A 17,202-nucleotide genomic window follows, 5' to 3' on the forward strand; every position below is an offset into this window, starting at 1 on the left:
TCTCTAACCAAAACAGGGGATCTCTGGCATAACGTGACATTTTCTAACGCTCCCATAGGCTCTCAGAAGGTGCCAGAAAGATGAATGGTGGCTTTGCAGGCCCTGGCTGAAAAACATTAGCGCATTTTGATAGTGGTCGATCTGAGGACAATGAGACTGGAGGCGCGTGCACGAGCCGACACCATGTTTACTTTCTCTCTCTTTGAACGAAAACAATGACTCCCGGTCGGAATATTATCGCTTTTTTACGAGAAAAATGGCATAAAAATTGATTTTAAACAGCGGTTGACATGCTTCGAAGTACGGTAATGGAATATTTAGTATTTTTTTTGTCACGAAACACGTCGGGCGCGTCACCCTTCTTTACCCTTCGGATAGTGTCTTGAACGCACGAACAAAACGCTGCTATTTGGATATAACTATGGATTATTTGGGACCAAACCAACATTTGTTATTGAAGTAGAAGTCCTGGGAGTGCATTCTGACGAAGAACAGCATAGGTAATCAAACTTTTCTAATAGTAAATCGGCGTTTGGTGAGTACCACACTTGGTGGGTGTCAAAATAGCTAGCCTGTGATGGCCGGGCTATCTACTCAGGATATTGCAAAATGTGCTTTCACCGAAAAGCTATTTTAAAATCGGACATAGCGAGTGCATAAAGGAGTTCTGTATCTATAATTCTTAAAATAATTATGTTTTTTGTGAACGTTTATCGTGAGTAATTTAGTAAATTCACCGGAAGTGTTCGGTGGGAATGCTAGTCACATGCTAGTCACATGCTAATGTCAAAAGCTGGTTTTTGATATAAATATGAACTTGATTGAACAAAACATGCATGTATTGTATAACATAATGTCCTAGGATTGTCATCTGATGAAGATCATCAAAGGTTAGTGCTGCATTTAGCTGTGGTTTGGGTTTATGTGACATTATATGCTAGTTTGAAAAATGGGTGTCTGATTATTTCTGGCTGGGTACACTGCTGACATAATCTAATGTTTTGCTTTCGTTGTAAAGCCTTTTTGAAATCGGACAGTGTGGTTAGATTAACGAGAGTCTTGTCTTTAAAATGGTGTAAAATAGTCATATGTTTGAGAAATTGAAGTAATAGCATTTCTAAGGTATTTGAATATCGCGCCACGGGATTACACTGGCCAAGCGTCCCACCTAGCCCATAGAGGTTAATTGAAATGCATTCCAGGTGACTACCTCATGAAGCTGGTTGAGAGAATGCCAAGAGTGTGCAAAGCTGTCACCAAGGCAAAGGGTGGCTACTTTGAAGAATCTCAAATCTAAAATATATTTAAATTTGTTTAACTTTTTTGTTTACAAAATTATTTAATTGTGTTGTCTTCACTGTTATTCTACAATGTAGAAAATAGTAAAAATAAAGAATCTCTTGAATGAGTAGGTGTGTCCAAACTTTTGACAGGTGATTTCACAACACACTGTGTGCCCTCACTACCAAATCCATGTGTATGTATAGTGCGTATGTTATTGTGTTTGTGTGTCTGTGCCAGTGTTTGTGTTGCTTCACAGTTCCAGCTGTTCCATAAGGTGTTTTTTCTGTTTTTTAAATCAAATTTTACTGCTTGCGTCAGTTACCTGATGTGGTGGAATAGAGTTCCATGTAGTACTGTGTGCCTCCCATAGTCTGTTCTGGACTTGGACTGTGAAGAGACCTCTTGTGGCATGTCTTGTGGGGTATGCATGGATGTCCAAGCTGTGTGCCAGTAGTTTAGACAGACAGCTCGATGCATTCAACATGTCAATAACTCTCATAAATAAAAGTAGCGATGAAGTCATTCTCTCCTCCACTTTCAGCCAGGAAAGATTGACATGCATATTGTAGCAGGCTTAAGGGTGTGGGGTTTCCACGTCACCAAGTTCAATAACAAAACAGGCACCAGTAGCACAATTAGAATGCAAATGGGAAGTTTATTAGGAGTTTTTGAACATGGGAATTCACCAGTCACCTCACAGTCCACAAGCTGTAAACATTGTCCGTTCCGTTTTCCAGGGGTAGTCCTCACACTCGGGTTCTCAGCCAATCTGGTCTGGTACACAAGGGAGGTAGTCCGACAGTCCAGGTCACAACGGGTGATCACACAGATACTTCTCTCACTCTTCATACCTCTTTTGGTTCGCTCCTCAACACCTTTGGACAGGCTGCTTCCTCTTTTATCCCCAAGCACTCCCTGGCTTAACGACCTACGGCCTCGCCTCGTTGGGGCAGGAAGTCCATATAAGTCTCGGGGATGGAGTCAGCAACCTACAAGATATCTCCCCTCAATTACCACTCCCCTTACCTCTCCCTGCTGTCTGCCACAATATTATTAATATTAGCTCTCTGTGTACATCCAAGGGCCAGCCGTGCTGCCCTGTTTTGAGCCCTTGGAAGTCCTTTTTTGTGACACCTGATCACACGACTGAACAATAGTCAAGGTGCGACAAAACTAGGGCCTGTAGGACCTGCCTTGTTGATAGTGTTGTTAAGAAAGCAGAGCATTGCTTAATTATAGACAGACTTCTCCCCATCTAGCTACTACTGCATCAATATGTTTTGACCATGACAGTTTTACAATCTAGGGTTACTCCAAGCAGTTTAGTCATCTCAACTTGCTCAATTTCCACATGATTTAGTTGATGTTTAGGGTTTACTGAGGGTTTTGTTCCAAATACAATGCTTTTAGTTGTAGAAATATTTAGGGCGAACTTATTCCCTGCCACCCACTCTGAAACTAACTGCAGCTCTTTGTTGAGTGTTGCAGTCATTTCAGTCGCTGTAGTAGCTGACGTGTATAGTGTTGAGTCATCCGCATACATAGACACTCTGGCTTTACTCAGTCAGTGGCATGTCGTTAGTAAACATTGAGCTCGTCTGATGCTTTAAGCTTACGGTTTGATATGTTAAGACAAATGTCTCAAGAGGGCGCCAGAGATCTTAACCTGACCCATCTATCCTCTTCCCGCTCCTGCTGGCTTTAGCAGATTTTGCCATTACTCTCCTGAAGTTGCCGGTAACAGGAACAAGGAATCTGCAACCTTTCTCATGTTGAATGACAATTTATCTGACCATTTCTACCGATCTGCGTGCCAGTTATGTTTTTCATATGCATATTTTCATGAAACAGTTTCATTTCATTTATAATAACGTCATATCTCAAAATCATTGTCATGTGGTTAATCAAAATTCTATCTTAAGGAAAATTATACAAACCTAAAAAAGTAACTCACTTTCAAGTGGTTATCAAAAGGGAGAGAGTTGGAAAGATTTTTGAAATACATTGAGGAACTATTGTCATTCTAAATTGATGTAAAAACAGAAATTGTTTGCTTTCTGTTTGAGGTGAAGAAAACATTACTTTAAAAAGCTCCACAGGTCATTAGTGGTGGTGTGCGTTAAGTCATTCAGAAATACTATCAGACCCGCAAATGGGCACATTTATATGCCTACATTTGCTCGCAGGCCAGGTAGCCTATAGCCTACTTCTATGCTCGTGCGTGTCCTTACTCAACATTGACAGGAGCGCTTCAAACAAAAGACAATGGACTAAATTGACAGAACTCGTAAATGGAATGAAACAAACCAAAACTTGTTTCTCACAAGTGTAGCATAGGTTGTGCACTCTGCAAATAACGTGTCCAGTCAGACAATGAGAACGGGAAGACTGGAATAATAATATTGAATGCATTAAAAGACATTACCGTAAACAAAGTAACAAACATTGTAGATTAGAAATTATAGGAATTACCGGTAAATGTACTACTGGTGATATATGTCATGGGGAATTGATAGACACTAACAATCAAAAGCAAACAATTCACACAATGAAGTTATGAAACAATGAATGTGCACAAATTCGTAGGGTAGAGCCCATTCTGGAGAGAGACGTGCATCTGGGTGCATGGTCAATCCGACGTCTGCATTGTCCATGCAGCATTTGCGGTGAAATGCCCTCAGCAGAGGTCAGGGCATTTATACTATTTGCGCTTGCGGGGCAGTGCAGAGCTGTTGTCAAGTGAGTTTGTGTTTATACAGGACATACCGCCCCCACCTACCGTCAACCAATTATGTCAATGCGGAGCTGTACATAGCCCTCCTCGTTGTTACAACACTTGGGAGGCGCATAGCAATGCGGTACAGAGCTCCATTTGGCCTCTGCATGCCTCTGGAGGTTCCACAATTGCATCACACTTTCCATATGGAGCCTCCGACCACATTTTCAGATCAGGTATAAATTGGCTTTTAGTCTAGGCCTCAGCAATGGATTAGTTCACTGAGATGGGCGCAAATATATATACAGTGGCTTCGGAAAGTATTCAGACCCCTTGACTTTTTCCACATTTTGTTACATTACAACCTTATTCTAAAATGGATGAAATAAATACAAATCCTCAGCAATGTGCACACAGTACTCCATAATGACAGTGAAAACTGGTTTTTAGAAGAAAAAAAACAGTTACCTTATTTACATAAGTATTCAGACCCTTTGCTATGAGACTCGAAATTGAGCTCAGGTGCATCCTGTTTCCAGTGATCAACCTTGAGATGTTTCTACAACTTGATTGGAGTCCACCTGTGGTAAATTCCATTGATTTGGACATGATTTGGAAAGGCACACACCTGTCTATATAAGGTCCCACAGTTGACAGTGCATGTCAGAGCAAAATCCAAGCCAGTATTGTGTCGAGGCACAGATCTGGGAAAGGGTACCAAAAAATGTCTGTAGCATTGAAGGTCCCCAAGAACACAGTGTCCTCCATCATTCTTAAATGGAAGAAGTTTAGAACCACCGAGACTCTTCCTAGTGCTGGCTGCCTGGCCAAACTGAGCAATCAGGGGAGAAGAGTCTTGGTCAGGGAGATGACCAAGAACCCAATGGTCACTCTGACAGAGCTCCAGAGTTTCAATGTGTAGATGGGAGAACCTTGCAGAAAGACAACCATCTCCGCAGCACTCCACCAATCAGGCCTTTATGGTAGAGTGACCAGACGGAAGCCACTCCTCACTAAAAGGTACATGACAGCCCGCTTGGAGTTTGCCAAAAGGCACCTAAACACTCTCAGACCATGACAAACAAGATTCTCTGGTCTGATGAAACCAAGATTAAACTCTTTGGCCTGAATGTCAAGCGTCACGTCTGGAGGAAACCTGGCACCATCCCTGTGGTGAAGCATGGTGGTGGCAGCATCATGCTGTGAGGATGTTTTTCAGCGGCAGGGACTGGGAGACTAGTCAGGATCGAGGCAAAGATGAATGGAGCAAAGTACAGAGAGATCCTTGATGAAAACCTGCTCCAGAGCACTCAGGACCTCAGACTGGGGCGAAGGTTCACCTTCCAACAGTACAATGACCCTAAGCACACAGCCAAGGCAACACAGGAGTGGCTTCGGGACAAGTCTCTGAATGTCCTTGAGTTGCCCAGCCAGAGCCCAGACTTTAACCTGATTGAACATCTCTGGAGATACCTGAAAATAGCTGTGCAGCGACGCTCCCCATCCAACCTGACAGAGCTTGAGAGGATATGCAGAGAAGAATGGGAGAAACTCCCCAAATACAGGTGTGCCAAACTTGTAGCATCATACCCAAGAAGACTCGAGCCTGTAAGCGGTGCCAAAGGTACTTCAACAAAGTACTGAGTAAAGGGTCTGAATACTTATGTAAATGTGATATTTCAGTTTTTTTATTTCTAAAAACATGTTTTTACTTTGTCATTGTGGGGTATTGTGTGTAGATTGATGAGTAAAATAATATATTTAATACATTTTAGAATAAGGCTGTAACCTAACAATTTCGAAAAAGTTAAGGGGTCAGAATACTTTCTGAAGGCACTGTATATTTGTTACTGCTCGATTAAAACAATCTCGGTCAACCAACAGCCTAATGACCAAATAATCAACCAGTTGACTAATTGGAGTCAGCCCTATTTGGCAGTCATCTATTTTGTAACCTAGTCATCTATCTGCGAGACTATTCAAAGCTTCAATGTCTTGCAAAGCCATATGGTATACCATAGGACCTAGTATAACAGGATATAAGAGGTTCCAGTGTTTAGCCACTGGTATAATGTAAAGTATGATATTTCAAGTATGATTCTGAGGCAAAGGTTTTAATTGGTTAAAAACAAGATCCTGCAGCTGCTTGGGAGAGCTTAACATTCACTCTCAATATCACAGAGAAACAAGGATCGTTTTTTTTTTCTCCCAATGCTGTTCCAGTTTTACTCTGTGAGCTATTATTTTGTTCATTTAATTTCAATTGGTTTCTCATTTTTGGTTTCCTTGTTGAAGTGAATTCAAATGGAATTTGGAATGGTTTGCGTCACCAAGTGAATTGACTGAACTTGAGCACAATCAGGATTGGCTGCTAGCCCGCATTGAGTGATTGAGTTGGTAGGGAGTTACTGGAGGATGCAGTCATGTGTTTCTTATAAAGTACTGCCTGTGGAAAGTGAACAAGCCATTTTTTTTAGGTTGTTTGCTGTAGGACAGAATGTTTTCTAACAGGAATGGATAATCTCCTTAGCCTGGCCTTTGGGTAATGTTTATCCTGTAGCCCACTGCCAGTGAACATTGCGCCTTGTAGTTAGAATACTTAGCGGTGCCCTTAGGTTGTGATGTGACTGATTTCCGATCCATGAGCTGAGGCCACACTGTGCGGTCCCTTCTGTCTGAGTAACCAACCATTGCTGGCCCAAATCTTGACTGGCCACTATCTTTTGTCAAAGCTGTAACAGTGGCAGGAGATGTCATGAAAATACCACCCAGTGAAGAACTTGCAGAACTTCCAAAACAAAAAGAAAGATACCTGAGTGTCAACTGATCTGGGCCTCAACCAAACCAAATGCAGAGATTAGCATTTGTCTCAATTGTGAGTCTGAGCTGTGCTGAGAACTCCTGTAGCCCCTGGCTATTAAGGCCCAGAACAGTTGCAGAGTAAAGTACTAACTTACTAATACATGTAAATGAATATATGTCTGAGCGTGTCTTTATGAGGCGTCTACCTATGGATGCGCCATGAAGCAGGGGAACATGCCCAGAGCCTGCTTGGCGCCGACAGCTGTAATTAAAGCCGCCCAGGAGGAGAAGACATAGTTTGTTTGCCAGTCATCAGAATACCTTGACTGACACATGTTTGGCTGCCACTCTTTACTGATCACTGTAGTGGTTAGGGTTGCACCGCCACATCGAGTAGCCCTCCCTTTTTTGCTGTCTCTCTTAATGTCACTCTCTAGATAACTTAAAAGCATGTCTAATATGTATTGGGGTTCACAATCATGGATTGATTTGAAAACCAATAGAAGAGTCTTAAAATGTATTCTAAAACTCACAGGCAGCCAGTGCAGAGATTTTAAAACCGGTGTAGTGTGTGCTCTCCATCTGGTCTTGGTCAGTACACTTGCTGCAGCATTCTGTATGTTTTGCAGTTGACCAATGGCTTTCTTGGGTACACCAGACAGAAGAGCATTGCAGTATTACTCCGCTGTCCGTTCTGAAGCTGCAACATCATTTTGGCCATTTAGTTTCTGACTGAAAAGTTCTGTTACCGAAATCCCTCACTTGTTTTATGAAAAACATTCCCTCAACATTGTAAGCATCGTATGCATGTGACCAATAGGGCCTGACCTATAGTCTATCATAATCACGTAAATAAATTGGTTATAACAAAATCCGAACACGGTAATGGCGACAGAAAAATGGATCCGGAGGATGTGAAAAAGAAAAACGGGCGAATGTTTGTTGGTTTCTCAGGAGGTAAAGTGGAAGTCAGATCTGTGGAAGACATTTGACTTAGTTGTGGAAACTACTGGAGATAAAGAAAAAGGAGGGTATATGAGCAAGTGTTGCGTGAGTATTATGTGCCAAACAATTGCTGTTAGATTACAATATTACTTTAAAAAAATGACCATTTAGAACAGTGTAAACAACACTAAATAAATAAGTGTACCAGTGTAAGTGTATATTATATAAATAAATACATAAAGCCTTTATTACAGCAGACTAAAAACAGTTGCATGCATTCGTGAATTCCTTTTTATTTATTGTTTAGGCTAATTATTCAAAGCTCCCGTCATTTAATTTTAAAACTAAAATGCTTGACTGCATTTCCCAGCATGAATGTCTCGTGTGCTGTGTGATGGCATGAATGTCTCGTGTGCTGTGTGATGGCATGAATGTCTCGTGTGCTGTGTGATGGCATGAATGTCTCGTGTGCTGTGTGATGGCATGAATGTCTTGTGTGCTGTGTGATGGCATGAATGTCTCGTGTGCTGTGTGATGGCATGAATGTCTTATGTGATGGCATGAATGTCTCGTGTGCTGTGTGATGGCATGAATGTCTCGTGTGCTGTGTGATGGCATGAATGTCTCGTGTGGTGTGTGATGGCATGAATGTCTCGTGTGCTGTGTGATGGCATGAATGTCTCGTGTGCTATGTGATGGCATGAATGTCTCGTGTGCTGTGTGATGGCATGAATGTCTCGTGTGGTGTGTGATGGCATGAATGTCTCGTGTGGTGTGTGATGGCATGAATGTCTCGTGTGCTGTGTGATGGCATGAATGTCTCGTGTGGTGTGTGATGGCATGAATGTCTCGTGTGTTGTGTGATGGCATGAATGTCTCGTGTGTTGTGTGATGGCATGAATGTCTCGTGTGCTGTGTGATGGCATGAATGTCTCGTGTGCTGTGTGATGGCATGAGTGAATGAATGATTGATAAGGTAGCATTTATATTGAAATATAGACCTAATGATAACTACGTTACTTATTATTATAATGATGATCATAATAATTGTAATTATAACAATAAGACGGAGATCAAGAAAAAGGAGGGTATAGGAGTGAGAGCTACGTGCATATTATGTGTGACAAACAGGTGCTGTGCTGTTAGATTACAATATAATTTTTCTGCCTGTTTGGAACAGTGTAAACAACACCAAATAAATTATAAGTAATACCAGTCTGTTCTAACAATAATTAAAAAAAAAAAACTTTATTACAGCATAGCAAAGATTTAGAAACAGCCGAATCTATGAAATTGCTTTATCCAACATTTTGCTGTTGCATGAGGCTTGGTGCTCACGGAAACAGTAGGCTATTAAACAAACAGGCAACAGAAGCAAGATCTGTCTTATTTATGTAGATATATATGGATGATTTCTAAAGCCCGGCACATTTAACAGTTAGGCTGTTAATTATAGACCTAATTAAATCTCCTACATTTTCTTAGACAATTAGGCTAAGGCAAAGGCTGTTTCCTCGTCTCTGCTGCCTCCGCCACTTTGTTCTCAATCCCAATTTGCTGGTTAGGGAAAGGCACCAATTCAAGGAAGATTATGTTTCAGAACCGCAGACAGCGACCATATCCAACGCGGGAGAAAGCGCATTTGTTATAAAATAATATTTGATTGATTAGTGTTGCACCATTCTTTTTTACCTAATATAACCTTATACAATTTCAGTATCACATGTCTTAGAGTGATGGGCTGTGGTCTCCGCAATCGATTAGTCCACTGCGCGAATCAGACAGGTGTCTTGTGCACCATGGAAAATGTAAAATTATTGCGACTGCTCGACTAAAAACATCTTGGTTGACCAACAGCCTATCGACCAAACAATCGACCTGTCGACTAAATGGGTTCAGCCATTAGTTGGCTCTAAGATCATTTAAAACTTTTACTAAGGCTGTCTCTGTGCTGTGGTGGGCGTGGAAACCAGATTGGATTTTTAAAAGAATTGGTACTTTAAAAAATCATTTAGCTGTTTCAAAACCAATTTCTCCAGAATTTTGCTTAAGAATGGAAGGTTGGAGATGAAAGACTTGAACATTGCTAAGAGCTGAAGAATCTAGATGACTTTTCTTCAGAAGGGGTTTCACCATAGCAGTTTTTAATGCATTGGGGAAAGTGCATGAACAGGGAGTGATTAACAATAGCTTGCACTTCTTCAGATATGCAATTAAAAACTGTTTCGACGAGGTGGTGGGGATTAATTTTCCCTACATTTTTTTAGGCACTGAGGCTGTACTCGCTTTAAGTTACAGTTTTAACAGTGGCCATGTAGGCTACTGTGGCTATTTGATCATACAGTGAGGGGAACAAGTATTTGAACCCCTGCTGATTTGTTTGCCCACTGACAAAGAAATGATCAGTCTATAATTTTAATGGTAGGTTTATTTGAACAGTGAGAGACAAAATAACAATCCATGTCAAAAATGTTATAAATTGATTTGCATTTTAATGAGGGAAATAAGTATTTGACCCCCTCTCAATCAGAAAGATTTCTGGCTCCCAGGTGTCTTTTATACAGGTAACGAGCTGAGATTAGAGCACACTCTTAAAGGGAGTGCTCCTAATCTCAGCTTGTTACCTGTATAAAAGACACCTGTCCACAGAAGCAATCAATCAATCAGATTCCAAACTCTCCACCATGGCCAAGACCAAAGAGCTCTCCAAGGATGTCAGGGACAAGATTGTAGACCTACACAAGGCTGGAATAGGCTACAAGACCATCGCCAAGCAGCTTGGTGAGAAGGTGACAACAGTTGGTGCGATTATTCGCAAATGGAAGAAACACAAAAGAACTGTCAATATCCCTCGGCCTGGGGCTCCATGCAAGATCTCACCTCGTGGAGTTGCAATGATCATGAGAACGGTGAGGAATCAGAGCTACACGGGAGGATCTTGTCAATGTTCTCAAGGCAGCTGGGACCATAGTCACCAAGAAAACAATTGGTAACACACTACGCAGTGAAGGACTGAAATCCTGCAGCGCCCGCAAGGTCCCCCTGCTCAAGAAAGCACATATACATGCCTGTCTGAAGTTTGCCAATGAACATCTGAATGATTCAGAGGACAACTGGGTGAAAGTGTTGTGGTCAGATAAGACCAAAATGGAGCTCTTTGGCATCAACTCAACTCGCCGTGTTTGGAGGAGGAGGAATGCTGCCTATGACCCCAAGAACACCATCCCCACTGTCAAACATGGAGGTGGAAACATTATGCTTTGGGGGTGTTTTTCTGCTAAGGGGACAGGACAACTTCACCGCATCAAAGGAACGATGGACGGGGCCATGTACCGTCAAATCTTGGGTGAGAACCTCCTTCCCTCAGCCAGGGCATTGAAAATGGGTTGTGGATGGGTATTCCAGCATGACAATGACCCAAAACACACGGCCAAGGCAACAAAGGAGTGGCTCAAGAAGAAGCACATTAAGGTCCTGGAGTGGCCTAGCCAGTCTCCAGACCTTATTCCCATAGAAAATCTGTGGAGGGAGCTGAAGGTTCGAGTTGCCAAACGTCAGCCTCGAAACCTTAATGACTTGGAGATGATCTGCAAAGAGGAGTGGAACAAAATCCCTCCTGAGATGTGTGCAAACATGGTGGCCAACTACAAGAAACGTCTGACCTCTGTGATTGCCAACAAGGGTTTTGCCACCAAGTACTAAGTCATGTTTTGCAGAGGGGTCAAATACTTATTTCCCTCATTAAAATGCAAATCAATTTATAACATTTTTGACATGCGTTTTTCTGGATTTTTTTATTGTTATTCTGTCTCTCACTGTTCAAATAAACTTACCATTAAAATGATAGACTGATCATTTCTTTGTCAGTGGGCAAACGTACAAAATCAGCAGGGGATCAAATACTTTTTCCCCTCACTGTAATGTAGGCCTACCAGGGTGGCCTACCATAAAAAACTATGGAGAAAATGCATCCCATAACATTTTAACATGGAAATAGCTGTTCTATCATTCAGCCTACAGTAGCAGCCAATGTTTGGTGTTCAATGTAGGCCTAAGTCTTTTGGAAGAAAAAAAAAACATGCAGGGGCTTGACATTAACCTGTGTATCCACTTGTCCTTCAGACAAGGAATTGACTGAACATGTTGTTTGATGCAAGAAACCACTTTACAAAATAAAATGCATTATTATTACTATACCATTATTACAGAGAATCAGAAAAATCTTACTACCCTCTGCCTATTGGCTACTCAAAATACAAAACTGCCCATTTAAGACAAAACAATATGCTCTTTACCTGACTCTCTTTTCAGAGATGTCAAGAAATGTATATGTTTTGTGCTCTTGTAGGAAACAATAACTCACCTATGGCTGACTACAAATGATCTATAACTGAGTTAATGACTCACTAACTAGCAACGGACAAAATGTGCACACATGGCTACATGCAGCTCTCGCTTTGATCTCAAAACTAGCGCATCTACTCACGACTGCTCATGCTGTAAACACAGTCCAGTTCAAAGTAAATGGCACATATCAATGGTCTATTTGCTTATAGGCCTACTGCAGCTCTGATTGTTTATGCCGCACCAGTCTGTGTACAGTACGGGCTGAGTAGTGCCTGTCAATGCAATCGAATCATGCGTTCTGCCTTCAACAAAATCTCTTGTATAGTTCGATTTGTTTCAGTATGTTGCATTGAAAGTGGCTGATATTGTGTTTGATTTGATTACAATTGTCACAGTAAAGGGAAACATTGATAGTGTTAACAGGAAAAACACTAGAACAGTGGTCACCAACCTTTTCTGAGTGAAGATTACTTTGAGTCATAATGCAAGCCGAGATCTACCGCTCGTAAGCCTATGCAACATTAACCAATTATAAACAGTACATTAGCAATGAGGCTATCTGATCACACCGGTAATAGATCCGTTGTTGTTTTACTTGTGAAGCCCAGCTGAGTGAGCATACATTTAAATAATTTGCGTTTTATTTTTATTTTACTGGGCTGCTGGTCCGTCTTAGCAGAGGGAGAGAGCAGCAGACTGAGGGTCTGCCTCTCAACATCCCTCCGCTCTCCCTTTCCTCCAATGACACTGGCCAAAAAGGTACACCGTCTTCCAGCTGATGGCAAAACTCGAGTCGCACCGCAGTATTTCTGCCTCATGCACAAATACATGTTGTTACTCCTATGAACGGTATGGTTGGTGACCACTGCTCTAGCTCTAGAAAGTTGAGTGAAGTTCAATCTCGTCCTTCTCTCTGGGCTAATATTTATGCGTGGCAGTCTTGGGGGCTACTGCTCGCGTTTAGAGGGAACATTGGTAGTAGGCTATTCTGAATTATTTCATTTATTTTTGAACAGACAGCAGTAACTATAACTTTGGCAAATTTATTTCAATTTATCAGGCGTGCTGCAGCTCCTCCAGAACCCTTTGCATGGCTCTAAAAGGAAATCAATTATTAACTGCAATGCTGGAGAGATGAGAGTTGCAGGCTAATGTCTATCAGAGCAGGGAGAGGGATCATAGAAAGTGAATCTCATTATAGTTCTGTGAGAGATACGGGGGGCAACTCGAATGAATTTTGATGGCATTTATTATAATTTTTACACTGGAAAAAGTGACAATTATTTTTCATGCCACGAGAGGTACCGGATTCGGCCAAATAGGTTCCGGAATGAAACAGTCCAAAATGAAGAGGTGCTATATCCTGTTCCGGCAGGTTCCGGCTCAAATTAAGCACTGGAAAGCTGTTCTGACTTTGTGACTGCGTTATCTATTGGAAATATTTTCACTCTGTCAATAAGACACTGCATGGTCAATCTCACACCCCCTGCAGAAGACAGGGCATTCATACTTCTTGTGCTTGGCAGAGCAGAGCTGTTGTCAAGGAAGTGAGTTTGTGTTTATACAAGACCTCCCACCCTCACCTACCGTCAACCAATCATGTCAATGCGGAGCTATATGGAGCCCTCCTCATTGTTACAAAATGTGTGAGGCACACGGCGATACGGTATGGAGCTACATTTGGCCTCCGCAATTGCGGCAAACCATCCATATAGCCACATTTTCGGATCAAGCATAAATTGGCTTTTAGGTTAGTATTGTGGAGTAACTACAATGTTATTCATTCATCCTCAGTTTTCTCCTATCACAGCCATTAAACTCTAGCTGTTTTAAAGTCATCATTGGCCTCGTGGTTGAAATCCCTGAGTAGCTTCCTTCCTCTCCGGCAACTGAGTTAGGAAGGAGCCTGTATCTTTGTAGTGACTGGGTGTATTGATACACCATCCAAAGTGTAATTAATAACTTCACCATGCTCAAAGGGATATTCAATGTCTGCTTTTTTATTTTTACCCATCTATCAATAGGTGCCCGTCTTTGTGAGGCATTAGAAAACCTCCCTGCTCTTCGTGGTTGAATCTGTGTTTGAAATTCACTGTCGGCTGATGGATCTTAAAAATAGTTGTATGTGTGGGGTAAAGAGATGAGGTAGTCATTCAAAAATCATGTTAAACGCTATTATTGCACAGAGTGAGTCCATGCAACTTATGATGTGACTTGTTAAGCAAATGTTTACTCAAAGGGGTTGAATAGTTAGACTCTTTGCATTTTTTTTTTTTTTTTTCACCTTTATTTAACTAGGCAAGTCAGTTAAGAACAAATTCTTATTTTCAATGACGGCCTAGGAACAGTGGGTTAACTGCCTTGTTCAGGGGAAGAACGACAGATTTGTACCTTGTCAGCTCAGGGATTCGAACTTGCAACCTCTCTAACCACTAGGCTACCCTGCTGCCCCAATGCCGCCTCTGTTAGACTATTAATTAGTAAACATTTCTAAAAACATAATCCACCTTTGACATTATGGGGTATTGTGTGTAGGCCAGTGACCCAAAAAAATCTTAATTTAATCAATTTTAAATTCAGGCTGTAATACAACACACAATGTAAAACGTCAAGGGGTGTGAATACTTTATGAAGGCACGGAATGTGGGTTTTTGGTAAAGGAATTACAAGGCACAAGGTAATATTTCTTAAACTTACAGAAGGTAAACAATTTCTCCAAAACAAAATATATGTTGATATTAGTTGGCAGGGGTCTTTACATCAACATATTGTGTTTTGATGTATTTCTGATACCTTTTAAGACTTTTTCTAAGAGCCCTTTTCCATCTGTTTATCCAGAAATCAAAGCCTTTACTTATGCCTAATTGTTAAGATGGACAATAAAAAATTAAGTAGATATGCCTTCATTTCCCCAAAATATAGACTCTTAACTTTAATTTAATACCCAATTTGATATGCTCCTATGAACTTCACATGTTGGTGTTCATGGATCCTTTTACATGGAAATGCCCAATACCCAGTTCTGGAGGGCACTGTTCTCTGCTAGGTATCCTTTCATGACACTAGCAAATTGTGCCTGCAGTTGCTCACTCACTCAACGATAGAGTGCATTAAGTTGTCGTTTATGTTCTCACTCAACATCCATTGCCCATGCCATGTGGCATGATGAGTGATGTTCAGGATCCTAATGTCAAAGATTTATTTTTATATGACTAAGATGTATTTATAATCACAATAAACCATGTTATCTGATGACACTAACCGACCAGGTCTTTATTTTTCCCGTTCTTCTCTTTCAACAGGAGACTTACCTCAGCACCTGCAGGTGATGATCAACATTCTTCGCTCGGAGGACCGAATCAAACTGGTAAGAGACAACGCACACACACTTCCCCACAACCCTGGCCAGTGACTAACCACCTGGCACCGTGACAGCATCAACCTGCCTGAATGCTTTTTATTGTGTACTAAAGACTTTCATTTTTTTGATTTCACCTTTGTGTACTAAAGACTTGTTTTCTCACTGTAATTATTAGATAATGAGAACATGTTTGAACTCACACAGAAGAGCATTACCAAGTGTTTCCATGGTGTCTGTGAAAGGGAGAGTTTATTAGTTTATCTACCGCTATGTTCTCACACTCCATTGGAATAATGCCTCCCATGTATTAACAAACTGTTTTTGACTGTGAGAGATTACTTTATAGGATTGGAGTGTATGTGTGTGTGTTACGGTTGGACTGTGTGGGTGTTATGCCCATGTCTTGTGTGTGTGGAATTACATGATTCAGCAGCCCATGTGTCCCTGCAGTCAGACTGTGTGTACCTTCTATGTTCAGAGTCAGTTTGTATGGCCTTTTTATCAGATTCACATGTTGGGAGAGGTGCGTGGACAGGTAGGCAATGTAGCCTCGTTGTTTGTGAAAGAGTTGATGAAACTGTCACGTCTCCTGCTACAGGCGGTGCGGCTGGAGAGTGCCTGGTCAGACAGAGTGCGTTACATGGTGGTGGTGTACACCAGCGGACGACAGGACACAGAGGAGAACATCCTGCTGGGCATAGACTTCAGCGACAAGGACAGGTGTGTATGGGTCTGGGCCTGCGCCAGCTCGTGTGTGTGTGTGTGTTTTTTCTCACTTGCTATGGTCGTCCTTGATGCCAGCTGTTAGACCCTTGTTGTTGTAGCAGCATCTCCATTTGAAGTCAAACCAGGTGTGTTGATCTGCTGGGAACGTGTCTTTTTGTGTTGTTCCCAGTAAAAGCTGCTCCGTTGGCATGGTGCTGCCTCTGTGGAGTGACACAAAGATCCATCTGGATGGAGACGGGTGAGCGAGTCCCCCATAGACATACAATTGTTCTGTATCTGTGACCCCTCTGTCAGACTACAGCCCCCTGCTGTACACTCTGGAGAGAAACAGCTCTATTTGCTTAAAGCTGGAATAACTGGAATACCTGTAACTGGAATACCTGTAACTGGAATAACTGGAATACCGGTACAGAAAAAGACACTGAGCTCAGCACAGGCTAATGTGCTAAAATGACTTTGACCTCCACATGTGTTTTGATAGAGAGTTATGTTTTAGTGGTTACTAGGTATGAATCAGTGTGTGATCAGGGAGAGTCATTGCCTGTCTTGTGTCTCCTTCAGGGGTTTCAGTGTGAACACAGTGAGCCGGAATCATGTCTTCAAACCTGTGTCTGTACAGGCCATGTGGTGAGTAGACACAACCATAGGAATGACTGCCTAATACATTGTTTTTAATGAAGCAATCCCACATCAGTATATTGGCTGCTGAATTCATATCAGACCACACGGTTGAGGCATTTCAAAATACTCTGCCAAATACTGGTGTAGAGATGCAGGCACATGAATCAATCAATCAATCAATCAATCAATCAATCAATCAAATGTATTTTATATTTCCCTTTTTACATCAGCAATTGTCACACAGTGCTTTACAGATACCCAGCCTAAGATGAATGCCACTTGTTCATGTGAATCAGCTCATTACCCATTAAAAGCCTATTGGTAGAAAATGATTATACTGCACCACATTTCTCCCAGATTAATAAAGATGGTTGATTGAAGATATATTGACCCACTTTGA

The 17,202-nt window shown here is 41.6% G+C and overlaps 1 protein-coding gene across 3 annotated transcripts in view; it reads left to right on the forward strand.

Annotated features, from left to right (window-relative positions):
• LOC106584991 (protein phosphatase Slingshot homolog 1) overlaps positions 1 to 17,202 on the forward strand; it is a 57,345-nt gene that overhangs the window by 34,596 nt on the left and 5,547 nt on the right. For 2 of the 3 annotated variants that reach the window (XM_014170704.3, XM_014170706.3), the window contains 4 exons: positions 15,397 to 15,461; positions 16,054 to 16,175; positions 16,351 to 16,419; positions 16,743 to 16,808. In XM_014170704.3, coding sequence (XP_014026179.3) covers positions 15,397 to 15,461; positions 16,054 to 16,175; positions 16,351 to 16,419; positions 16,743 to 16,808 — 322 coding nt within the window. The remainder of the gene's footprint in view (positions 1 to 15,396; positions 15,462 to 16,053; positions 16,176 to 16,350; positions 16,420 to 16,742; positions 16,809 to 17,202) is intronic. The other variant, XM_045707153.2, reaches the window with a different exon arrangement.

Source organism: Salmo salar, chromosome 24 (genome assembly GCF_965601325.2).
Source record: "Salmo salar chromosome 24, fSalSal1, whole genome shotgun sequence".
Taxonomy (NCBI): domain Eukaryota; kingdom Metazoa; phylum Chordata; class Actinopteri; order Salmoniformes; family Salmonidae; genus Salmo; species Salmo salar.